General features: G+C 42.6%; 1 protein-coding gene and 2 long non-coding RNA genes across 7 annotated transcripts in view; 1 reads left to right on the top strand and 2 right to left on the bottom strand.

The window, feature by feature from the left end:
* Positions 1 to 26,243, top strand: part of LOC134206234 (protein single-minded) — a 131,795-nt gene extending 105,552 nt beyond the window's left edge. For all 5 annotated transcript variants that reach the window (XM_062681925.1, XM_062681924.1, XM_062681926.1 and 2 more), the window contains 5 exons: positions 371 to 1,134; positions 10,945 to 11,150; positions 21,925 to 22,031; positions 22,218 to 22,365; positions 24,831 to 26,243. In XM_062681925.1, the coding sequence (XP_062537909.1) occupies positions 371 to 1,134; positions 10,945 to 11,150; positions 21,925 to 22,031; positions 22,218 to 22,365; positions 24,831 to 25,887 (2,282 nt within the window). In that variant the 3' untranslated portion in view covers positions 25,888 to 26,243. The remainder of the gene's footprint in view (positions 1 to 370; positions 1,135 to 10,944; positions 11,151 to 21,924; positions 22,032 to 22,217; positions 22,366 to 24,830) is intronic.
* LOC134212186 (uncharacterized) lies at positions 6,863 to 7,622 on the bottom strand. Its single transcript, XR_009979211.1, has 2 exons — positions 7,586 to 7,622; positions 6,863 to 7,514 (listed from the first exon to the last, which is right to left on the bottom strand). It is a non-coding gene; the product is annotated as an uncharacterized LOC134212186 (long non-coding RNA).
* Positions 15,676 to 18,027, bottom strand: LOC134212188 (uncharacterized). The gene is made up of 2 exons (XR_009979212.1): positions 17,221 to 18,027; positions 15,676 to 16,094 (listed from the first exon to the last, which is right to left on the bottom strand). It is a non-coding gene; the product is annotated as an uncharacterized LOC134212188 (long non-coding RNA).
* Positions 26,244 to 27,535: the final 1,292 nt, after the last annotated feature.

Raw genomic sequence — 27,535 nt, forward strand, 5'->3', positions numbered from 1 at the left:
CGTATGCTTCCTTTCTTAGAGCTCACATGCTCATCCCACGCTTCGACACTTCCTGCTGAGCTCGCTAATAGGGTCCTGCCGGCGTTTTCTGTGCGAACCATACGCCGTAGTAGCAGCGCAGCACAAGTAATAACAAAGGGGGAAATAATAGGCGAACAAAGTGATAAAAATTATGCTGACAAATAAAAACACATTCTGAAGTGGATCACAGTAGTCGACGTCATCGTCGTTGTCCTCTCGTCTGCTCTGCGAGAGTTCCCTCTAATGACGAAGCAATCCATGCTGACAATGCTCTGGCGATGGAAACCACTTAGCGCGCCGCCGGTTGCTGAGATTGTTTTCCTTTCTAATTATTTTCTCCCTTTCGCAGGCCTGGGGGAAGCCTGGGGCTCGCAGCACATACCGACCAATCCCCGTGACATGGCCATCAAAGAGCTGGGCTCTCATCTGCTTCAGACGCTGGATGGTTTCATCTTCGTGGTGGCCCCCGACGGCAAGATAATGTACATCTCCGAGACGGCGTCGGTTCACTTGGGCCTCAGCCAGGTGGAGCTCACGGGCAACTCCATCTACGAGTACATCCACAACTACGACCAGGACGAGATGTCTTCGGTGCTGTCGTTGCAACCGAACATGTTTGGACCGTCGGCACCTCCACCGTCATCTCCACCAGGTGCCAACCCAGCCGTGGCCATTATAACTCCCTTGCTGCCGACCGTGGAAGCCACCGTCATCAGTCAAGGGCCAACATCAGACTCACCACCCCAGACCATGAACTGCCCACCCTCGATATCGCCCAGCCTTAGCATACCACCCACTTCCATACCACCGCACCTTGGGCCACCTCCACAGGTTCCGCCCGGGCATTCACCCTCGGCCGCTCAAGTTCCCCCCAACATCCCACCCACCACACCAACGCACATTCACGCAGCACCGCCACAGCAACCGCAGCAGCACTATCCACCTCACCACCATCACCATCATCACCATTCCCATCATCATCACCATCACCACCACCATCATCATCCCTTCAACCAGCAGTCGCAAACAATCGAGATCGAGCGGACGTTCTTCCTACGGATGAAGTGCGTGCTGGCGAAGCGGAACGCCGGTCTCACCACTTCCGGGTACAAGGTAAGTCACCATCAGCATTATTGTCATCGTTCCCGTCGTCGTTATACACACGACAAAGGCGGCTCAAGTGTTTTGATTCAATTATGTCCTTCTCTGAAAAGGGGAGGTTTTCTCGCGGGTGGGATTTATTGATTAGATTTTTCACAAAAGCAGAGTATTGAAAGATGATTGCATTGTTGGTATTGAGAAAGAATAAAGATTTTGTTGAGATTGCAAATTTGAATGTTTCGTTGCATTTGCTTTGTAATATTTATTAGAATTCAAAATTTTCAACTTTTTTGAACACTTCATTTGAACTTCTTTTGCACATCTTTCAAATTAAAAATGGCGTAAACGTCTAAGCAAGTGGGATGGAGCAAATGACATTGACAAACTTCTAGAAATTGGATTGTTTAGGGTGATGTTTTTACATATCCTAAATCAGCTTGAAAAACTAAACTTAAATTTTCCGATTTTTTAAATGGGCACGAAATATTTTTAATATGCTTTTACACTGGGGTCGTTTTGGTCGCATTTTTGTTTTGTTTGTTTCTGGCCTTTAGATTTAATAAAACATTGATTTGGACCAACAGAAAAATCCGTAAGAAATCAAAGAAAAATCAGGTGATAGTGGTTGAAATTAAGACAGACCGATAAATTGGTGAAATCGATTAGCTTAAAGAGCAATCCTAGTATAATGAGACTGTTTCCACGGTGCAGGGTGGAAGTCCGAAACTCAGAATGGGACTGATTCTTTCAATTTATCACGACTGGTGAGACATGTGTACATGATACGCACTTGACCTCGAGTGCAGACTACAAAATTGAGGAGTATTCAACCAGTTTTTTTTTAAATAAAAAACCCAGATTAATCCACCTAGCGTTGGTGGTGCCTTTCTCGCATTTAGTTAAGACACCTACCTTATATGGGGTTTATATGGCCCGATGTACCACTTTCTTCATAACTTTTAAACCCAATGACCGATTGTTATGAAATTCAATAGTGATCAACAAGGCTTTGTCCCCTGTCGAATGAAACTTGTTGCGAGAAAATCGGTTAAGGATTACTATACGAAAAGTTGTCTAATGTTTTTATAGCTTCTGTGCACACACATACACACACACATACATACACACGGACAGACAGACATGTGCTCAGCTCGTCGAGCTGAGTCAATTGGTATATAATACTATGGGTCTCAGAAGCTTCTATAAAAAGTTCGTTTTCGGAGTGAAATGATAGCCTTTCGGTACAACTTAGTTGTACGAGAAAGGCAAAAACGGTGAACCCAAGACCTAAATACTTTCCGGAGGCTAAGTAGTGGAAACAGCTTGAGCAGCATCGCATGACAATGCAGAAGTCGTGTGAGATTTCTTTACGTCAGGGAGCCTTCGGGATCCACTAAATGTCTTGTAGACGGAATTGATAAGCAAATTGTCTGGCACACAGGCCAGACCAAGATGAATACACAGTTAGGTGTTTCAGTCTGCCCAATTTACGGACGAGAAGAAGGCGGGGGTGAAAAATTCATTTTCGGTGGAAAACATAAACAAACCGGCTGGCTCTCCCATACTAAATACCAAGATGGCTGAATAGTGAATTTGGCAGATTGGAACACCTAGTGGTGTATTCATCTTGGGCCAGACTACATGGCGTTTTGTCCTTGCGTAAAAACAGAATACAAAAAAGCGAATTGCGAATTAACCAAGCAGGAGGCCGTGGAGAAAAAAAATGCTTGATTACCTGCAGGCTTCAAGAAGAAACTATTTCGCCAGCCAGTGGTACGTTATTCCACGGTCCGCTATCACGTGGCAGAAGCACCAAAGACTGGAATGAGGATCCATCATAATAGCTATTCTTCAAGGAGATAGAGCAACCGAAAGATTTCGTAGTTTCCAGCAGCAAGGTTCGTCGCTTGAAAAAGGCATGACGCGGACTCAAGTCAATATAGAACAAAAAACTCGACAAGATGCTGAGAGACATCAGATGCACCAGTCAAAAATGGACTCGTGAGAGTACCTTTTGTTCAACTCAATTTCTCATCGCAATCGTATAGTGAACGATCATTTTTGGTGTTGTTATATTCAACTGGTACGGCTCTTCTAGCCCTCGAGGATTTCGGTCCGGAACCCAGAAGGGGAATCCGATTAAAACCCCAGGCCACTGGTCTGACCTACGGCAGCCAACGGGGTGGGCGCGGAAGGCCTCTTTTTGGTCCTCGAGTCCCAGGGTCGTTTAGAGGAAGCGGGGAAGCTTTCGGATCTGGTTAGCAACGGAATTAGAGGTTATTTTTGCAAACTTTATTTACTCACTCGGAAACGATGTCTGGAAGCGCTAATTCTGTAAACCACAGTGTAATCGCTGACTGGACTGGCAAACTTGGCGATGACAGCAATCCGGTGGGACTGCTGTTGGTTACGCTAGCCTTGACGGTTGGGGTCCAATGACGACGGAACGACGGGCCGGATCGGTGAGTATCGTGATGGTACGGTATCTTGATAGGCTGGGTATAGAACGCTGGTGAGGGCGATGAACGATGGATAGCACGGCGAGAATGGCGATATCGACGGCAACTAGAGGCTAGCAGGCTGGTTGTGCGACACACCGGCGACGCACCGCACCGACAATTGCGATGGCGGTTCTAGCTTTGCAGGCTTGATAACGGGACAAGAATGGCGATGGCGACGGTAATTGGCCAGCAGGCTTGCTGATCGATGGGTAGGGCTCGGGAAAATCACGATGGCGACGATAGCTTGACAGGTGGATCGAACAACGCGTATAGCGAGGCTCACCGGGCGACGCGCTGGGTCAGCGACAATCGCGATGGCAATGGTGACTTGGCAGGAGCGGCGAAAATAGCGAGGCCGGCAATAGATCGGCCAGCAGGTTTGCTAGACGACGGGCAGAATCAACGGTAATCGCAATGGCGGCAATAGCCGGGCCGGCGGGGAAACGGTCGATGGCGCTGACGGAACGGACCGGGAAAGCGGTCACACTGTCGGCGTGACGAGTAGGCGACCAGAATGATAGGGGAAAACCGCAATCTGTTGTGGCCACTCGATTGGCCGAATCTCGAACTTAGGACCAAACTGTCCTTAAGGACTAACACTGAGTCCTTCGCGTACAATTACCCGCACGTTTTTTAAACCGGCTCTAATTGGCTCTTCTGTTGCACAAAAACTAACCGTTTTCCACGAGGCTTCTCATCCAACTCCCCGAAAACCATATATCTCCCGAGTCTTCTGTTCCCACCCATACAGTCATCCAGCTCTGTGCTCCCAATTCTCGACATTCGTCGTGTCATTTCCCGGCTTCCGTTCCCTGTGCTGTCACCCAGCTACCAACAAGCGCCATCTGTTAGGGAGTTTGTCGTCTCCATTGGTTGGTAGCACATGCCAGCGTAATAGGGTTCTAAAACCATACCTCCGTTCCCATACACTATCCAAATAGTGAAAATCGCAATATAACTTTTCTCCACTGTTTTGGAACTTGCAATGTTACAGTGTTCACCAAAGACGTTGAAGCAGCCGCAAATGACAAGGTCCAGATCTCAGAAGAAGGACCGGGGCTACGCGAAGTCGATACTTGGATTGAGTGTCACACAAACTGAAGGAAGAATCACCTTTGACCAGGTAGCATACATCGAATAACTCACGCACGCAAGATTTGTCTCAGGGTAAACATATGATCCATCGTTGATCGGTCCTCACAAAAACCTGCCTGATATTCGCCGACGATGGTCTCTCCTCGCGGGGTCTCAATCTGTTGAAAAGAATAAGGGGCATTATTTTAAACGCCGAATTGAGGAAGATTATTCTCGGTGAGGCTCGGTGCACAAATTACGTAACGCTTTAAGGGAGGGAGGAGGGTAGGTGTTACTTACTGTGAAATAGAGGGAGGAGTTTATTAATCGTTAGGTACATAACAAAATTACCAAATTTAAAAGAATCCAATACGCAATTTGCATTAATGAGGTCTGGGTGGGGCAAGACAGCCCTGTTGTATACCACTCTATATTATATACTGTTTATGCCGCCTTGGTGTTGATGTCGAGCAAGCAACTAAGCATCGGCCCCCTCAGTCAGTGTCCAACAGTGATCCGAGTAAGGCGATGCCTCCGCCGAGTGCAATGGGTGATTTCCTGGCGCAGCAGCAGGTCACACAAGGTCTTGCTTAAAATGAGGATAAAACATAAAAAAAAACAATAATAACGGTTTCTCTTGTGATGTTTTTATAACAATTAACAATAACGTTACTTGTTGTTACATGAGGAGGGGGGCTCAAAATCCCGATTTTTTTGCGTTACGTAATTTGTGCACAAAGCCTAATTGTCGTACTTTATGTTTTTATGTTTAGTAAGCTCAGCTCACTGCCATGTTAAGTCCTCCTCTCACCTCCCCTCCCCTTGATGGGATGGGTGGATTTACGCCATTAGCACTGAGATGGCAATCAAAGACATATCCTGTCGTGGTGATATCACATGTTGACTATTTTTACATGTATTGACGCACTGATTTTACGCATGTGCATGTGATCGTACGGATATCGTGTCTTGGAACCTGGAATGGTAGTGTAGTCAGGCAGAGGCCTTTTTTACCAGTGATAATGATGTTAGATCTATTCTTTTTGGCAATACTTTTCTTATGCGTTCCCGGTGACGATGAGTCGTAGCTACGCTCAAAACTAGCTGGATAGATTGATAAAAAATGTTTTCATGTTTATCGACATTTTTAGGGAATGGTCAGTTGGATTCACTGAGTAGAAATTTTATCAAAACTAGAAACGTGGCACCATCTTATCAATTTAAAGAATCATAATTAAAAAAATACCATATACTATTATGATATGGTATACATATGAACAATCTTATGTCAGTATGGCAACAGACCTGAAGAGAGCTAGCGCCAAGCCGGTATTGCACGAGAAGAAGGCTACTAAGATCCGTCGGGAGAAGGTTGGGCAGGTTGCCGACCCTAAGGAACGACGGAAACCAGTTCCTCCTTCTACGAGGACTACCGAAGTTCGCCGGGAGGAAGGCTTGCCTGGAGGGAAGTTGTGAATCCCAAAAATGCGAAGAAGGAGCGAAAAGCAGTAGAGGAGGCGAAAGTTCCATTGGCCAAGAAAGGGGAATGTCCGTAGAGGAAAGGGCACATCTTCCAATGGTCATGGCAGGAAGGACAGAGGCGATGCAATTATCGTCAAGGCTGATGGTAAGAGCTATGCTGACGTTCTGAAGGCTTTGCGGGGCGATAAAAAGCTCACTGGTCTAGGGGATGATGTCAACTGCATACAATACATACTGCATGTAATACAATACCGAGGCCTGGACGAAATTACCGAAGCTGGTAGCTGCACTGAGAGATCAGTGTGGCGTTGAAATCCAGGATACCGCGATTCGGTTGCGAAAAGGTTATGCTGGAACGCAGGTTGCCTCATTCCAGGTAAATGTGGCTGACACCAAGAAGGTACTGGATAAGGCCAAGCTGAAGGTGTGTTGGTCGGTATGCTCGGTGAGCGCAAATCAACAACCTCAGGGCTGCTTCAAGTGCTGTTAGAGATACTTTTGCTTGGGACTTTTGTCTGCCCTTATCGTGACCTCAGGGTCGTTTTCTGGTAGCTCTTTGGGAGAAATTGGGGGGATTTTAGGCGGAAATACTTCCCTAATCAAAAGATGCAAAGTGGACAGTACAATTAGCAAGAATCTGAATGGAGTTATCGATGATAAATAATGGGCGAGACCCAGAGTAGTTCAACTTAACATTTTATATATTTAAAATTATCGATTCATTTTGGTTTCATATTATCATCATCAGATTATGGGAATAGGAGTAACAAAGGAGTCATACACCACATACCGCTTTTGTAGTTGCTGTTCGGGATAATGGCGACGCTGCATGAAGCCTCATGGTCCGGCTACTTCCTTCGGTGAACTCCATCCTTCAAAACTTGATCGGGAATAGATGATGCGAGCCACCGGGCCGAAACGTGGCACACCGACGGGCACTTCCTCTTAAACGTGGTGGGATCCTCTCGATGGACCGTACTTTCGACGACCGGGCCAGAGCGTGGCACACCGGTTGGGAAACGGAACTCTGCAACCGGGCCAATAAACGTGGCACGCCGGCGTCTTCGCTATCGATCACTTCCTCGGGTCATTTCTCTTGAACGTGCTGGGCCGGGCCCACTCCGGCGTTTTCGCTGTCGGGCACTTTCGAAGGCAATTCACCAAGTCGTTCCGGCCAAGTCAACGCAAACGGAGATCGATGCCTTTTCCTGCCGGGCCAATAAAGTGGCGCGCCGGCGTCTTCGTCAGGACAACACTTCACTTGGTTTTACAAACCTCTGTCGACCGCGTCACCAATCGGGCAGCGCGTGCCTTTGTCTTTTCACCAACTTTTCACTGGTCGCGGAAGAGAAAAAGAGACGAATGTGAAAAACGCGCACAACGAACTGTCTGCTATGAAGGTTCACCTGGTAGAGAGTTTTTTCACCGCCCGTCTGTTGTTTTTAACCGTTCTTTCCTACTGGCTTGCGGTGGTAGTGGTGAACTTTCGCGTTGACAGCCGATGTCAACGGTGTGTTACGGGCGTAATGCGGGATGGGAATAGGGATGTACAGGATGATTTCTGTAATTTCAATATTCGATGTTTTAGTGTTCAGTTTTATTTTAATTCTGTTCTGTTACCTTTAAGTTCATTCCTAGTAATGTAATTTTAGAGCAATAATAAGTAGTTGTTTATGTAAATAATAAGTAAGGTTTTATGAATCATTATTTATGTACAGTAAATTTAGGTAAATTTATAATGTAAGCAATTTGGCAGGTTACAGTGCTTCGATTACGGACATAAGTCATATGACTGCAAAGGTCCTGATCGAAGTCGGCTTGGTCGGAGGTGTGGAGCTGAAGGTCACAAAGCTCACACCTGCCAGGCCACACCGAGGTGTTTGATCTATGGTCCTGGCACAGACAACAAACTCCCATCCGGTGGGCAAGCCTGTGCGGCCTCCAGACGGGCTCGGTCATGCAAGTAGCTCAGCTAAATCTCAACCACTGCGAGGCAGCACAAGCGCTGCTACAACAGTCGATACACGAGAATACGACTGATGTTGCTTTGCTGTCCGACCCGTACTGCATCCGAACTAAACATAGCAGTTGGGTTGCGGATAACTCCGGAATAGTGACCATCTGGACTTGCGGGAGGTACCCCATCCAGGCAATAGTGTCATCTTCTGGCAGGCCTGAGGTTGCAGCTGTCATTGGATTGGGACTCTCGGTTTACTAATGCTGGCTGCTTTAAAAAGTTTCTGCATAGGTTCGGGTTCGCAGATTCTGCGAAGTGCCCGGAATGTGTAGGTGAGGTAGAATCAGCAGAGCATGTGATGTTTGCATGCCCGCGATTCGATGTTGAACGCAATGCCATGCTGCTTGTCAGCGGCATGGATACAACCCCGGACAACCTCGTTGAGAGAATGTGTCGGGAAGAGGTTATATGGAATGCGGTGAACACAGCATCTCAACAAATTATGTCGAAACTACAGCGCTGGTGGCGTCCAGCAGCTGCAGTAGAGACTACTGTGATGCAGTGAACACCATGCTCACCCCAACAACAAAAACGTCGCGGTTGGGCTGCGGGGACCTCCGTATGTAAATATAGAGGTCATTGCAGTTCACACGTGGCGTTTGTTGTGGGGGTGCTCGTCTCCTACGCGAGGTTATGATACTGGTTATCATAGCTTGCAATCGACGGGTTACCAACCACCCTTGAAGTCGATGTTGCGTTTTAACGTCGAGTGCGTTACATAGGCGTGAGCGTTCGCAATAGTTCTCCCTTGATGTGTTGCTTTATTTCGGGCCGGGGGATACGGACTGGTGAAAGGGTTTTGGTTTTAGTGGGTCGGGTGATCCCATCCCTAAAGTACCTGAGTCAACCTCCTCAGGTGTCTGTTTGCAGATTTCCGTTTACCCTTGCTCAACAAAAAAAATGAGTTTGTGATCAATGCGATTTCTGTATGCCCGCACATCGATAACATCCCCGAAATGCGATCCATCTACCAGAACATGGTCTATCTGATTATGTGATTGGGTTGTTAAGCAACGAAAATTAATAGGTTATTTACAGTTTAACATAAAGAGCATGCTTTTCTGATCTCCATAATATTTTTTTTATTTGCCTTTCATTAACATTTTTATACAGCAAAAAATAAAGCATTAACATTCATAGAATGACAGTTGGTCTATGCATCATAAGATTCAGAATATGTAAGAACATTGACATCCCTATAAATCCCAATTCTCGCCACTTAAGTGTCTGCTTTGCCTTTGAATCTTTTCTTTTCATGTTATAAGTAGGTAGGTAGGCTGATTAAACTGACAAATAACTGATACGTAATCAAAATAAAGCAGAACAGCCTTCAGTAGTGCCTTCATTGGTGCAATATCAAGGAGATGTTAGGGGCATTCAAATCTGAAAAGGGAGGCTCTGAAATGTCTGAGTACCGTACATTACTTCAAACCTATTAAGTCAGTGATTCTGCATCAATGTTCCATAAAATTATGTGTCCCTAAGGGTTTGCATTTCTTTGGTAAGGCAGCTCTTGCTCTAGATAAACTCTATATGACATATGCATTTTTGTGCATATATGCACTTCAAAACTGCATTTGAAAAATGCAGTTCATCCTCAGACATGCCTACGCATACTAATTATGAACATCCTCCGAATGACTTCGGATTGCAACAGCACCACCTAACGTATAGATCCACAATGTCGCAGGCACGCTTGATAAAAGTTAATCTCCAAAAAGTGGGAATATGTGAACGCTCTCCATCCCAACCACCAACCGTCGTCATTCACCAAGTGAGAACCGCCCCCTTGTCTGCATAATCTGCCGCTTTGATCTTCCCGGCTTTAACGAACCACGACCACGCGATTGAATAATTGATTAATTGCTCGAGTGCTACTTACTGCTGCGTGAGAGTAGCAACCAAAATAAGAAAAATCACCCCTTCTGTTCTTCTGTAACGATGTCGGCAGCGGGAAAAATCAACTAAAGAATTGATGAAGCATAAATCTGCTAACTTTGTAATTATGGAACCTTTGAGTGGAACTTCTGTTGTGTATTGTCTCGAACAATGTTTCTACTAGGGCAGAGATCACACCAAAACGATGTTTTGGCTCCGGAGTCACGTATAATTGCTTGTTTTTGTAAGGAATGGAAAAACAATTCCCATTATGCAGTTGTTTTCCTTTCTATTTCCTTCAAGTTTTGACTTAATTCTAAGGCGTACTGCAATGTACGCAATAGGTATATCAGTACAACAGTTACTGTATATATATAGTGCGATGTGAAATGGTTGTACATCGTGAAATCTAGAACATTACTTCACAAGCAATAAGGCAAGGCATTCTGTCGAATGGGAAACATTTTGACGTAAATTTCAGTCTGATGCAGATTGTAACACTCTATATTAAGTACTAGACGAACCATCCGTTCGAAAATTATATTGCCTCAAAGGAAATAACTCATTTTTATATATAATAGTCACGTCGAACACCAAATAATTTTCAAAGACAAATCAGCTAGTTGGTTATCCTTATCTTTTTCAATATCCTAATGCAGTTTCTATTTAAAGAACATCCAATTACAAAATTCCATATGTATATGTAGATTTTAACTTGGTCGTTACTATGTTCAATGACGTTACCATTGCCACTGATGTTAATGATCGCACGCAAGATAATAATAAATTACGGCTATTGAATCAAAATTTTTACTGTCTTCAATCAGAATTGTAATTTTCAACCAGTTAATCTCTATCCTTCACCCACAGGTCATCCACTGTTCCGGGTACCTGAAGGCCCGCATCTATCCCGGTGATTCGACGTACGGCGATGGGCACAGCTGCATCCAGAATCTTGGCCTGGTGGCGGTTGGCCACTCGCTGCCCCCGTCCGCCATCACCGAAATCAAGCTGCACCAGAACATGTTTATGTTTCGCGCCAGCATGGACCTGAAACTGATCTTCCTCGACGCCAAGTGAGTTAAACATTGAATGAAATACAAACCGCTGCGCTGTTGCTTATGTATTTACCCGACAAGTACTCTCCCCAATATTCCGTGGAAGCCGAATCGACGGAAAAACTCGAGATGAAACTGTAGTAATTTGATAGCAAAACCATTATAAAGCTCGAATCAACTTGCCTCGCCGAAAGCCTGGCCGCTGTGCCGTGTGTATGAGTCGGTGAGCAAACACTATATAGAGATGCAGTGCGGGGCGAAGTGGCCGGTCCTCGAGTAAAAGTTGAACAATATCTGAAGCTTTATTTGAATGTGTTAAAAAATTGAGTAGAAGGTAATTGAGGTTTCCAAAAACTCATAACATTGGTGGTGATTTTTTCTTAAGCACGGTACATGTTATGTCTAGAGGTTCATAGAACTTTGAATATTTTTTCAATGTTTTAATAAGCCTTATAAGGGTTGAGTTCTCAATATTCTTTGGAATTTCATGAGAATTTCTTTATAATTTATATGGAAAAATCTTCGGAATTTTGATGAGATTTTTCTTAGAATTTTCGGGAGATGTTCTTTGAAATTTTCACTTGATTTTTTTTATCTCCCCATGAAATTTTTCTGAATGTCCACCGGAGATTCTCTGAAATTAAATTATTTTTGATTTTTAATATTTTCATGGAAGATGGAAGTGTGGAGATGAAGAGATAACGCTGCGCGAATTGACATAGGATGATGGTTTCGATTTCATTAGGACTCCGTTCGAGTTCGTTAGTGATGATTAATGGCCAGAAGGCGTACGTAGTCTACAAGGAACATATTTCCTCTAGCAACACTCCAAAAAGCAGGCCTACACTGGCGTTTCTTGTCTGAAAACAAGAAATTGCCGGTACATACACAAAGTTACGCTAATGTGACGATGCAAGTTAGGTCACAACAACCACAGGAAAAAGCGAATAATGTGAAACCGTCAACTAAACTGGACCATCAACGCTCTATCGCCCCATCACCAGCATCAGTAGACCTTCCATAAGCTTAAGGGAGCCAACCAGCTACAAGCTTCGCACGAACCGCACGAACCGTATCTGAAGAGAATCGAGAACGAACAATTGTCCTTGCCAGGCTTCGCGAATGTGGACCACACGAGAAGAGGCACAGCTGTTGGAAAGGAGCACATCCTGGTTATTCACATTGGGAATAGTTCGAATAGCCGTCTGATCGAGGTGAGTCCATCTGCAACAGCATTGGGCAGCGAGCGACCAAAGAAGATTTCTGCAAAAGCATGCCGAGCCGGCCTACTACCTCGAAAGTTCACCTCGTTAAGAGGAACACGATTCTTCTTCGGCAAGGTCCTGGTGGAAGCCGGATTTCCAAAAACGCCACCCCCTTTGGAAGTCCTTGGTTGTAGCCCGATATGTTTGTCACCGCAGTTGGCGCACTTGGGATCAGCCACCTCCATCCAGGTGAACCAGGTTAATCTGGTTACGATATCTCCTCGTCTTGTCGTGACGAGCGAGTTTGTGCACGGCCGCTGGCTTCAAGCCGCAGCTCGTTCCGCAATGAGATCTTCTTCCTTCATGTCGTGGAGCCCTCGCAGCAAAGCCTTAGGGCCGATGTCCACGTAGCGGTTTTTCGAGCTGCGTTGACGCAGCGTTACTCGGCGTTGAATCAGGCTGGGAATGCACACGACAAGCGGTAATTTGCGGCAAAACTTCAACCGTCAAACCTATCTGTCACGCCAAATGTCATCCGACTGCCAGCTGTTGTCAGTCTGTCATTTTCCTTTCTTTTCCAATATGAATCGAGTTATCAGTCCACATAAATTGATGTCTTTATGTGGATTGATAACTCGATTTGTGCAATATTTAAAGTATTACAAATATAAAAGTTTGATTTTGATTTGTATGAAGCTCATCGTCAATGGGTAGTGCTATTGAAAACATGTCATGAGCTTTAACATATCTATATGGTGGCAGACTAGAGAAAGTAACTTAGTAGTTAGTATTATCCCAAAATAAAAAGTTCCAGTGATGCTATTTAGTAGAGGGTAGAAAGATTAATCACTGTCGATTTAGAAGTCACCCATTATGTGTGTGTGTGTGTGTTATTACAATCTAACCCCCACTGTCTGGCAGTGGCATTATGGATAGAATATTCGTGCAACCATTTTATTTATATAATTGCAAGAATCTTAGATCCGGGAGCTAGAAGGTGATAGCTCTATTGCAACTCCTATAGCCCATTTCAAGAACGCGAGCATTCCGAAGCTATAGTCGTTTACAATAAGCCCCGCATGAGTACACCCACATATCATAGAGATATCTGAAGTGTATTCAAACTTCCTGAATCAAAACTAAATCCGTTTGATTCTGGCACGTATATAGTGGTAAAAATATTATTATTGTTATACAGGTTATGTAGATCGGCTTACCATTTATTCCAATTTATCCTGACGCTGAACATCCCGGCCAACCATTCGTCAAACTTCTTCGAAGTTATTTATCTAAAATTAAATAATTTTGCTGGTATTTCTTTACACTACATTATTCACAAAAATGATACAAATCTTAATGAATCGTTATCATAGTTCATATAAAGTATGATATCAACGCAATGATATACTTTGACAAAGTATTTGAAAGATGAACATCGCTACATCTTTACCATCAAATTAATCACAATAACGATATGAATATTCATGAAACGTTATCAGATTTCTGATAAAGTACGATCTCAACTTTATGATATATTTTGACAACGAATTTTACTGTCGAACATCGCTGCATTACGTTTTAGTCCATCGATTCATATCGTTGGATACCAAAACACCGATGGATATTTTGCGGTTTGTTTACATCTCAAAAATTATGATTTAGAAATTTTCTAAAAATGAACGGATGTTGAATGAAACGAAACTCGGATTTCAATTCTAAAAGCCGTAATATAGTTCCAATTTACGAACCAATTAACAGCAGCTGTCATTTTATGTACGCATTGAAGTAACATGAATGTGAGAATGGTGTTAAGTGGGAAATAATCCCCCTATATGCAAGTAATATGCGAATGAAAATTTCAAGTCTTAGCATGTTGATGCAACTTAGCTGCTTACAATCATCATTTCATTGTGGGCTAGTGGTTAAGTTCTCTGGGGAAATTTATAACATCATCACTCCTTCAGGTTCGATTCCCGATTAAGCAAATAAATAAACAAAAATATGTGAAAGCAAACCTCGGAAGAACATTTTTTTTTGTTTTTGTTGGAAATTTTGACAGGTCGATAATGTAGAACTGTAAAAATAAATAACTTTTTGTTGGTATCAATTGATATCGATATTTTGGAAAAGATCGATAAAAATTTTCCGTGTTTTAACTTTTGATTAATTTAAAATTCTTCATAAAATGGCATCGATCGCTATCGACGGTTGATATGAAAACCTTTAACGATCTATATGAAGAATTTTAAAGAAAATTGAAGAAATGGTTGGTCAGGATGTTTGTGCATTCACATAGTCTTAAATTATTGGCAAGGGCATTGTCCTTGCTTATAATCGATCACTCTATGCTTGCACAAACATGCACGTGTCTGAAACACTTTTTATGTACAATTACAGGCCGCGCAATGCAGAACACAATATTTCGGCAGATCGCGCGATCGTTCTGCTGTCCGAAACAAGAGAAAACACACACTGAACTGATCTTTATTACCGGCCGCGCAATATTTTTTTTTCTCGATTGTTTTTTTTTTGGTAGGCAAAATAATAGTGTCAGTCGCAATAAACATGGCGATTCAAGGTCAATTGTCAAATTTTCGAACTACCATACAAGAAATAATATTGATAAGATTTATTACCCTGCCAGAAATTAAATTTGTCTACAAATATTTTAGAAACATTTTAAACATTTAATTGATAATATATAAAAGGTAGTGTAACTGATACTTATTATCAGAAGGATTTCCAACCGATTGATGGAAAATCTTACAAACGATTTAGGCTAACTTCTTCTTTACTCTCTTGTGTTCACTGTATGGAAATACCCCCAATCCGCATCGAAAAAAGACGTAATCATTCATTGACTTTATCTCACCAACATTGGCTTCCACGGCCAGCCAGTAATCCTCAAAGATGTGAGTTCCAAATTACTGTCACCACAGTTGTACCAGCCGTACCACTTGATAATGTCTTCGAAAGGGTCTCCAATTGATTGATATTTCATACTATTATCACTTCACAAATTTTTTTTTCTCGTTTCATCATTATTTACAATCGGCCGATTATCAGAGGAAACAAAAAGATGGCAAAACTGCACATAGGAAAAAAATCGCGTCCGCTCGCGTGCACGGCACACTTCGATCCTTTAGAAGTCACCCATTATGTACTTCTAAAATGAAAAGTTTAAACTTTCGAAATTAATTGTAGACTTGTGAAATTGAAATCGGGCCACACAATCCGATTGTTCAAAAACTCGTTTTCAATACAGAGAGGCAGAAATTTGGCATTCCTTTACTTAATCCCAATATATTTTCTATATTCATAATTAATAAATATTGTTACGATTTCATAATGTTCTTTATTCTTTATTTCCAACTTAAATTTATTACATCATAGGGCGAGATTAATCTTGAATTATAGTGGATCCAGGCATTTAATTGTTCTTGTCTTGAATCGATCATCTTTTGCGTTTGGGGTACAATTTTTTATTAGTTCCATTTATCGGCTAAATAGGGACGAATCATTTTGTTCCGGAATAAAAAGTCATTAAACATTTTGGTCAGATACTCCAGCCGCTCCTACAAATTAGGTACTCAATATAAATTTTCACTCCACTGCAACATCGCGTTGCCCACAACACTAGAAGAATCGCACTGATCCCGGAGTCCTACTGTGATTCGCTATCATCTCATCATCTGGTCTCGTTTATTTTTTGCAATTGCAATCCACATTATTTGACGACATCCTTCCGTTCACATTCCTAAAAACATGTACATATAGGGTTTCTTACCCCATTCCCGGCCTAACTTGCATACGACTGCATTATTTAATTGATATTTATGATAGGAAGCAACTTTTCCTGAATTTTGTTGGCTGTATAATACTGCATTGAGGTTCACTTCTGATTAAAAAAATAGCTATCCGTGCTAAATATCGTTCAATAAAGCTTTTATTTGATTTTAATTAACGAGGTGCAGCACTCATTTCAGTCATAGCGATTTAATTTCCGGCCCACTTCCAAACCAGTTCCCGGCCTAAGCTAAATTTCGCTCAATCTCTCAACTTATTACTCTCTTTCTCTCTCGGGACGGTAGAAAATGCGACGTAAACAAAAATGCACGTTCCACGACAACAAGATGCCAGATGGTATTATTCATAATCATTTTTATTTGGTTGAGAAGATATATTTACTCATCCAAATTTCTTCTAAATACTTAAAAACAATATTTTTTTCACCTTTTGAAATCGAGAGAATTATAAATAACATGATAGCGTCATCGTATTAGACTGTTTTCCTATTAACAATGAAGGATCATTTTCATATTCCTGGCCTTTTGGCAGCACGGTGCGGCAAGAACTTTTTGGGCCGAGGTGATTTTTTGTTCGGTTTGAGGATACATTTTAAAATGTATTCTAATGTGTTTAAATAAGTTCTAGTGAAACGAAAAATTAGGAAGAATTGAAACGCGTGTGTTTAGAGTTACGGTGTGGTGATTAACAGCTTCAAGCAATGGTTGTATCGAGCACTGTGACGATTTTCAGGTAGGTGTTTATTTGATGATACCGTTTTGTAAAAGTGGAAAGAATCACTCCGGCTCAGTGGTGTGGCATCGGAGAGCGAAATTTTGAAATCTACATTTTTATTTTCTACAATTGGATCAATTAGGAGTAAAACAAGTGGTTGAAAAATATTGAGTATTGTGAAAAATAAATGGGAGACTTTTTAAAAATTATCAATCATGAACCTACGGCTTTCAAACAGTATAAATCATTAGTTTTCTGTGCAGTGAGCCGGGAACCGGTCCATAGGCCCAAGTAGTGATTTACCCTATCAGCAATAGAAACTTAGAAAAGCTAAGATATAGGAACATCGGTAACAAACTTACATTTAATAATTTTTCCCATTACGGAACTGGTATCGCCTGCCTTGGTGCATACAGGGTCCCGCGGAATGCACTTTGTTGGTTGAATTTTGCTCCGTCATTCAGTCCAAAACTGTCACATCACCGTCTGTTCGGAAATCAATTTATTCTGATAAAGTTGGTACAAGCAACGTCACTACACTATCGGGCACATATTTTCGTTGACTTTAACTCTATCCGCCAGCCTGGGATGGTTGCTTGTCAGTTCTTTCCAAAGGTGTTTTGATCACGACTGGTATTAACATAGGAACGAAAGAAACACTTGCCGCTCCGAACGTACTAGTACTATCATTTAAAGAAGTTAGAATTGAAAGTTTTTGTTATTTGCAAACTAATTTTTGAAACCAAAATGAACTGATTTTAGAAGTATTTTTGTTTGTTTTGATTTAGCTCTGACAGATTCTTTCTGCAAATTTTCCCATTAGAAATCTTGTTGGAAGGAAAGAGAATAGAGAAATGTAAAAAAATACTCGCGTGCACGCTGCGTTCCTGTGGGGAATTGCGGTGACTTTGCGGTAGGTCTCGCCGCAGATGAGACGCGCGTCGACGCCGCGTTAACGCAAGTGCGTGTGCATGATTCTATTTGATGTTGGGTACTTCCTACCGCAATTGCGTGGACGCTGCGTGCACGCAAGTTCAAAACCGCTACGTGGACATCGGCCCTTAAGTGGCTTCGTGCCGGGGTGGTCATATGTGTAGTACTCATACGCAGAGCATAAAATATTCACTTTCATGAAGCACATTCACTCCGACTTTTGACATTCGTGTTTTGATTATTCAAAACATATAATGACTTACTCAGCTTACTTCTTCATAAATTCATTCAATTGATTACCACTGAGTATGGTAACTACGGGCGAAAAAAACAAAATTAGCCTTGATTGTATTGACATTTGGCGCTAAAAATGCCCCTCAATTGAACGTCGAGATTGGATCTATGCGTGTATTTATTTAAATCATTAAACATATGTTCAATTTTACGATTATTTAATAATTTGTGATATTAAAATAAATACTCACTGACCCAGATTCATTCTGAAAATTGACGGTGCAGAGCCGAATATGAATATGTTAAGAAGTGAAGCGACGAAGAAGGCCGATGGACTTCATAAAAAATTATCGAATATTCAAAGCTCTGCTCATACATGTAGTACTCATACGTATGGACCTCGAGGAACTCCACGACGGATTGACGCTTATCCTTGTTAGCTGGCATCACTTTCACGCCCTCGTTGTAGAGCCGAAAAGTACAATCAGCGTACAGGACCGGATTTAGGGGGGGGGGGATGTGGCCCCGATCAGTCAACATTTTGGTACCTATATCTCTTGATATAGGTTATTATATAAGAACCAACTTAATCGTATATAATGCACAGATTGGCTATATACGTACCAAAGTGGAGGCGATATAGGTACAAACGAGTTTTATTATACGATTTTTTCCGACATCTTGAGAACAATATTACGATTTTACATAAAAATATGAAAAATAAAAAAAAATCTTACCAGCACCAAGTCTCGAACATGCGATCTTTGGATTTGCAGGCGGATACTCTACCACTGCACCATACTGCAAATCTTGAACTGATTCGGATTTTTGTCCAACATAAACTACATAATTTATATCTTTACAACTGCTTGAAACTTCAACAAGCCGTTTGGACTGAAGTGGTTTCGATTGTATTACGATTCACATAGGCATTCATTCGCACTCATATAGGATATTGCAAGGAGTATAAGTCATTACGAGTTTTTATTCACACAATTACGATTGATTTTCACTACGGTAAAAATTATCGTATACGATGCATTCAATACAACATCCTTTGACAATAATCTGGCAAAGTTTGATATACAATGCGATTCAGATTTTTTATGGACGCAAATGCGACTTTATTTGCTGTTTGTTATACGATATGTGGTTTACTGGGCGGGCCCCCACATTTCTAATGTATCAAAACTAACTTTTTTTTGTACATTTCGGGCCCCCCTCAAGCTGTTGGCCCCGGGGCCCCCTTCCGGCTAAATCCGGCCCTGAACATAGATTATATTGGGGCACCCCCAAATAGCGGCATGTGATTTTAATTCATAGCATCAGGTGAGAATCGAAAATCAAAACATTCCTAACGAGCACCCGACGAAAATAATTCGATTATATTGACATTCGCTCATATAATAATCCGACGATATAATGGATAAAGATCGCTTCTTCTTCGAAGAACTTTAAAGATTATTCCATGTGCATTGTTTCTAATTCATTCATCATAGTTCAGACAATGCGCTTGCAAAAAGTATTTCATCTGGAATATGGTATGGGATAAACGTTTTTTTTTTACTCGGGAGATTACAACACGTGAGAGTTTTGAGTGGATTCACAACAGCAGATCGATATGAAGAGAAGTCTTGTGGTATCAGCCTGACTTACTCAACTAAAAACTTCAATGTACGCTGCGTCGAAAATAAACATTCAATCATTATAATTATGTATCTTGACGTAATAATATCAGATAGGAAGCAGAGTTCTAGCTGTTTATGCTATATAATAAGCAAGTTATTGCCTAGAATAAGGTTTACAATTGAATTTTTCCGTTTGTGCGTTTTTGTGGCATTCCCACCTAACGCATTGTTTACGTTTTGGGAAAAAAAATCTCTCGGAAGCATCGCTCCACGAGAACAGGTGTTTTGATTTTCTGCTTTTGTTTGCATGCTGCCTTTGTTCAAAGGTTCAACGTAAGTAAAAATGGAACCTACGAAACAAGAATCCGTCTTTATATTTCGTATGTTCGAAATCAGCAGCCACTTGGTGGCTCATATTGGTGGCTTAAATAAGAAATTGTGGGCAATTCGACACGGTTGTTTCATAAGGGCCAATGTCGCAAACGTAAACAATGCCTTTTCCTGCAAATTCCTCAACAACTAGGACCTCTCCCAGATAACAACCACTTGGAACTGGTGGCGCTCCGCGCCTTCTTTCGAGCGGAAGTGGAAAATACCGCCAGAAGTCTCTAATCTTCCTGAAATCAGCAGAATAAGTCAATGTTTACGTTTGCGACTTTCGCCCTTTTGAAACAACAATGTCGACTTATCGTTGTTTATAACTAGGTACTTGGCGCAACAACCAAAAGTAGGCAAGTCGCCTGATGGCATAATGTTGGTTAGAGCTCCAATATATGCTGATGTACAACAATAAATATGCTTAACCGCAGCATAATAGGCTAAGGTTTGAGCCATATATCCTAGTTTCTATAATGGAACGTACACACGGTCAAGCAGTTTGATCAACATTGACTCCATTCAAACATGCACCAGTTTTTACCAACAGTGGCACGAACAATCAATTCATTTGACCAACAATATCACACACGACCGACCGAAGGGCCAACTTGAGCACCAACCATCAAAAAATATATGGGGGTTTGTGCAACTTCACTACAAATGCTCAAACATGTTCGGCGAACCTTGACTCCACCCCCGACAACTTAAACCAAAATCAAACCGTTTTAATTTTTTCCAACCGAGCCGCCAACTGTCAAATGGTTGTTCGAACAACTTCACACACGTTATGCTACGTACACACCAGTCAAGCAGTTCGACGAACATTGACTCCACCCCCAAGAAAACGCTTCGGTTGCTGCTTTGTTGGAACGTGTGTGAAGTTGTTCGAACAACCATTTGACAGTTGGCGGCTCGGTTGGGAAAAATTAAAACGGTTTGATTTTGGTTTGAGTTGTCGGGGGTGGAGTCAAGGTTCGCCGAACATGTTTGAGCATTTGTAGTGAAGTTGCACAAACCCCCATATATTTGTTGATGGTTGGTGCTCGAGTTGGTGCTTCGGTCGTTCGTGTGTGATATTGTTGGTCGAATAAATTGATTGTTCGTGTCGCTGTTGGTAAAACTTGATGGATGTTTGAATAAACGAGAGGTGGAGTCAATGTTGGTCGAACTGCTTGACCGTGTGTACGTTCCATTAAAACAAAGCAGCAACCGAAGCGTTTTCTTGGGGGCGGAGTCAATGTTCGTCAAACTGCTTGACTGGTGTGTACGATGCATAATGTAACTAGTCTGGAAAAAAGATCACGGAGGCTTAGGGTTGAAAATCTCCGAAAAGCTTATAGCCATCAACAGGCAGACATATAACAGAGATCGATTTCTTTTGTCACTTCTTCTTCTTCCTAATCTCCATTACATCCCCCTCTGGGACATTGCCACCTCGCAGCTTTGTTAACATTTGATACTTTTATGCCCAGGGAAGTTGAGAAAATTTCCAACCTCAAAATTTCCCACGTTCATTGTGCGGGGCTCTCTTTATCCTAATTTAGAATAATATATAAGTTGTTCAATTTTGGTTTAATTTTACCTGCTTCTGCTCAAAGACTCGCCACTGCACGCCGGATCGGATGGCGGAGGCGACGGCAAGTGTATTTATCGAATACACAGACGTCCATCCGGCGGTGGCGTCGTCGTCGTCTTCAATTGTTTGCCAAATCAAATCCGCGGGACGTGTCAAATCTTGTTTGTTTGAATTTGCCGCCGCTACCTTTCCGCTTTTTCCGTCGCGTCGTGCTATGGATCGTGCCCCGTCCGGATTCCCGTTATATTTGTCCGGCTTGTTCCGTTTACTACAACAATGTACCTTTTGTTTAACCCCCGCTTTTCCGCCCTTCACAGAGTGGCCCAGCTGACTGGATACGAGCCGCAGGATCTGATTGAGAAAACACTGTACCAGTATATTCATGCGTCCGATATCCTGCACATGCGATATTCCCACCAAATACGTAAGTAGCTTCCCTGTTTACTCTTTGCCAATAAACAAGCGCGCACTCCGATGGAGAGCGAAGCGGGCTAATGAGCGATAAAATAAGGGGCGGATCGAATTACATTTGAGTGAGTTTGTCTTTTTCTCGTTTCTCTTTCGTTCTCTTCCATGTCGTGTGCTCTCGTACACCGTACACGACGCGAAGTGATGTACAAAGGACAAGTGACGACGAAGTACTATCGATTTCTAACGAAAGGCGGCGGGTGGACGTGGGTGCAGTCGTATGCCACCGTAGTGCACAACACGAGATCGTCTCGGCCACATTGCATCGTCAGCGTGAACTACGTACTAAGGTGAGTATTAATTTATTGACATAATTAAGAAAATAAATATTGTCGTGATTTTTTCTGTGGTGTTCACAACGCAACGTAGAAGCGACGAGGATCGAGTCAAATAATGGGTTATTAGTTATCAATCAATCTATATATATAAAACCAATCTATGTATGTATGTTCGCTAACTACTTCTGAACCACTAGGCCGAATCCACCCAAATTTGGTACACACGTTCTCTATCCTCAGGGAAGTTAACAAAGGGGTGGGAGGGTCATTTAGGAAAGGGGAGGGTTTTGTTTAGAAAACGAACAATTATGTGTAACTTTCATCTCCCAGGACCGATTTCAACCAAATTTTGTACACATATTCACTATAAGGAAACAATCATATGAGAGATTTTGGGAAAGGGGAGGGTCTGGAGGGAGGGTATTGTTCAGAAAACGGGTAATTTAGAGTAAATTCTGAACCCCTGCACCGATTTCAACCAAATTTGATACACATTCTCTACCCTAAAGAAAAGATAACAAATGGGGGTGGGGCGGTCATTGTAAAAGAGGGAGGGTATGGGGGAGGGTTGTCTTTATAAAACGAGCAATTCAGTGTTACTCCCAACTTCCAGTACCCATATCAACCAAATATTGTACACGTATTCACTAAGAGAAGTCGATCACATGGAAGTGTAATTTGGGAAAGAGGGAGGGGTCTGGGGGAGGGTATTGTTCAGAAAACAGGCAATTCAGTGTTTCTTTTGAACCCCTGGACCGCTTTCATCCAAATTTGGTACACACATTCTCTATCCTAAGGAGAAAATAACAAAGGGTGGGATGATCATTGGGAAAAGGGGAGGGTAAGGGGAAGGGTTGTCTTTAGAAAAGAGCAATTCAGTGTAACACCCAACTCCCAGGACCAATTTCAGCCAAATTTGGTGCACACATTTTCTATTCTAAGGAGAAGATAACAAAGAAGGTGGGAGGGTCATTTTGGAAAAGGGAAAGTTATGGGGGAAGGGTTGTCTTTAAAAATGAGCAATTCAGTGTAACTCCCAGGATAAATTCCAACCAGATTTGGTACACTTATTCTCTATTTTTGGAAGATGTTTATTGAAAAGGTAGGGCCAAACAAAGATATAAAAATATATTGATACAAAGGTTCAATTCTATGAGCGGTAGATCTACCTCTGTGGGTTTCGTGCTACAGCATTGGACATTTTAATTCTATAATTTACTTTTCAGTCCCTAGCAAAGCCGGATACATATAGCTATTAGCTATCTATATATCTCGGATACTTATTCAACGTATGTGACGTATGTGATTTTGTAAACAAAAATTTAAACGTTGATTTCTGCAATCTGATAGCACTCCCACGCAAACTATCGCCACATACAGGTAGGGGAGGTTTCGGCTACATGTTCGTTGTATTGGTTTGCGTGGGAGTGTCATCATATTTGACAAATCGACGTATGCATCTTTGTTTACAAAATCACATACGTCGTTTTGAATAAGTTGCCGAGATATATAAACTCAATGTTTGTATGTTTGTGTGTTTGCTCCAGCCTAACTTCGGAACCCAGGATTGTATTGTTTAGTTATCGATCAATTCAACCATTTATCGAAATCATGGTTTGCCCAACGTAAAAAGCAATGATTAATGTGTTTCCTTCTGGATGGTGAATGTGCTCCCTTCTTTAACAATAGACGTTTGCTCGGAATAAGGCATAGGTGGATGTTTGTCCTTCTTTAGAAATAGACGTTTGCCAGGAATATGGCGATTATGGATTCGCTCCTTTTCCAAAATCAGTCAATGTTTTCAAATGAAATCTGCCTTCTTTTGATCAAATGATGAAGTATCGATAAGATAACGCAATTATCCTGTTGACCAATTGGTTTATTCATTTTCCGATTGTGAAAAAAAAAACTGCGAATCAAACTGGCAATTCCGAGCAAGGCCGGGTACATAAAGCTAGTAGGTTACTAAATTCAACCGATCCATGGACGCCTTGATTAATCATGTTAGTTTATCCAGAAATCCATGTTATGTACAGCCTTTTTCGATTGTCACATCTATACGCCGGATTCGGCACAACTTGTATATCAACCAAATAGGGAAGATCCATTAATTACGTAACACAAAAATAAGCATTTCGACCCCTTCTCTCGCCTGTAACCGCATATTTGTCCCATCTTTGCTGGATTTCCTATTCATATGGAACAAATATGCGATTACAGGCAGAATATCAATCGCATAACAAATTATTATTCGTTTGGTATTAAAATACCTAAGCATGTTATGCCCATAGAATTTTGCATATTAATTTTTGGTATTTTACCTCGTATGCCATGCAACTATTATCGAGGTCGTCGCTTCTGCTCGGCTTGAAATACCTACGTATTTTGATTATTTATGATTTACAATCCTTTCCAATTTCAGAATATTTAGCCTTTTTATAAATAAGACTAACGTTTCATTCTACATCTCCCCACAGCAAACAAGAAGCACATGACCTGCTTCTGAATGAAATTCAAGGACCAATGATTCCCAAGCCAGAAATAAAAACCCCATTGGCCACCCCAGCGAGCGTCGCCACTCCCATCTCACCGCCCCATCACGTCCCGATGCAGTTGCATCAGTCTACGCAACAGTCACCCTCCCAGCACCACCAACAGCAGCAAGCGCCTATCCTGCAGCCCCACAACCCTCTGCTGGTGAAGGAAATGAACAATTATCTCCAACTGCATCAATTCGATGATGATAACAGCCTCAACCAAATGAACCCGCTACACCCGACTCAGCACGGAAACCACCCGTCCAGTCAAGAGTTTGAACATCAATACAATGGCCAGGCCAGCTTTATGATGGACTCCAACCAATCCATGTCCCAGGGAACGCCCAGCGAGTATCTTGATTCGTACTACGATCCCGCCTTCTATCAATCATTCGACCCCCAAACGGACGGCGGTTCCAATGTGCTTCGACCCTTCTCGGCCAGCTCCAACAGCTGCAGCAGTTCCGATGGGGAGGCACATCTCAATGCAACCTACATCCCCAACACGGCGCTAATCCAGCATCAGCCGGCATCGTACGACGAAATCAACCAACATTTCGGTCTCAACTGCTTCAACAACAATAGCAGCAATGGCGGCACTGTCTCTGCCAATGGCCATTTGAATGGCGGCCTCAGCAGTCACAATCTGCATCACCCACACAGTGCCAACAACAACAATGGAAGCAACAGTAACGGCGCGGCCAGCAACAGTAGTCATAATAACAATAATAATAACAACAATGGTCATCACGACAATGGCTTCCTGGATGAGTTCAAAGTAAGCCAACAGCATCACCACTCCCAGCAGCAGCAGCACCACTCGCAGCATCACCAGCAGCATGTCGTCCCTCAACAGCACCACCATCCCCATCAGCAGCAGCACCACCACCACAGTCATAACGGTGGCGGGGGTGGGAGCGGTCCACAGTACACCAGCGTGATTGTGGAACCGCAAAACTATCATCTGCCTGTCACGCAAAACGAATTTGTGCATTAGGGACATTACGGTATTGCAAATGCACATCGTTTGATATAGTTTTGTTGCGTTGTCTATGGGGAATTTAACAGGAAGAAGCATAAGACTGCAGGCAGTTGATATTGTCTCCCACTCCTTTTTTTCTCGTTTTCTCTCTCTCTATTAGGTAAGCATATAAAATTAGTAAACTTTTGTTTGTTAGGATGATTATATTCGGAAGATGATATTAGTGTACAAGGGTTAATATTTTAACTGTTATCGCATCATGATCTATTGTTAGGTAAGGCTAATTGCTTAAGTGTATAGTATTTATTTAGTGTAATCCCTGGTGTAAATAATTACTACAAGAATGTAAGCAACTGCAAGAGAGTGGAACATTATGGAATAAATTAATAAATATAAACTGAGAATAACTTTTATGAGAAAGAATTCCAATTAAAAAAAAATGAAGATATTAAAACTAATGTAAACTACCGTGACGTGCCTTAATTCCGCGCATTGCCTAATACCGTGGATTTTACCCAAATTGATAAATATAGAGTGACTATGTCGTACACATCACATTATTTGGATTAACATTCGATACATAAACCACTAGACAATATCCGTATTAGCATAGGCCCGATGGGACCCTCCTTAGCCGCGCGGTTACAAAGCAAGACCATGCTGAGGGTGGCTGGGTTCATTCCCGGTGCCGCTTGACCTTCTTCCGTCTTTCCCGCTTAGGAGCTGCTGACTTCTCGGTAGCTACTTTCAGGTCCGCCTCCTGCGTAACCTTACTAAGCTTCGGAATCGCCCCTGTCACAGCCATCCGCCTACGGAGTTCCTCGGTCTGGCTGTCCGCCAGCCGTTTTCCTTCGGCAAGGAGACGAATCCTCGATTCAGCCTCCTCTTTGAACTTCTCCACCTGGCGTTCCGCCAGCTTCCGTTCCTCCGTAAGTTTGCGGATTTCTCGCTCCGCACTCTTACTGGCCTCTAGTAGGGTCCTCCACTCGGGCTTCGCCTCCACTACTGGGGGGCAGAGCGCCTGTACAGCAAATTTGAGGTCCTTGCTATAGTTAACGCAGTTGTCCAGAAACCGACAAGTCCGTGATCACCTTCATCGTCTGGCCGTTCATCGTGGTTGATCATCACCGAATTGATGACTCTGGTCAGTGTGGGGCCGTCCGTTGTTACTTCGACCGGTACCTTCTCTGACTCTCCACGGCCTTCTCTTTCGCCTTCTCCCGACGACCTTCAAGGCGACCTCTCGAGGCCACTGCGCCTAGCGAAAGGATTCTCCTTGTTGCGTTATTTTGCTTACTTTGGTTATCTTACTCATGTCTGTTGGGTCCCCCTTGCGGCTGCTGTCGAATCCTGCTGGTGTAGTCGCCTTCACAATCCCATGGTTATCTATACATACCTTGTGGCATGCGAGGAGGCCATGCGAGGGTTGACACTTTCGTGTTCAGAGCCAGATCAGCGCTAGTCAGGAAAGGGCATATGTGCCCACTCCCGCTCGGCTGGCAACTGAGTGGCAAGATTGTACCGCGTGCTACAAGCCCCGCCACGGTTTTATGGGATAGAAGACAGCCTAACCATTACAGTGAACGTTCGCTAGTTCGGTTTTTAATAGTTGGGGCGCTTTTTAGTTGATGGTTCGCTAATTGGGGCGAAACCCAATTAAAAA

The sequence above is a fragment of the Armigeres subalbatus genome, chromosome 1 (genome assembly GCF_024139115.2).
Source record: "Armigeres subalbatus isolate Guangzhou_Male chromosome 1, GZ_Asu_2, whole genome shotgun sequence".
Classification (NCBI taxonomy): Eukaryota; Metazoa; Arthropoda; class Insecta; order Diptera; family Culicidae; genus Armigeres; species Armigeres subalbatus.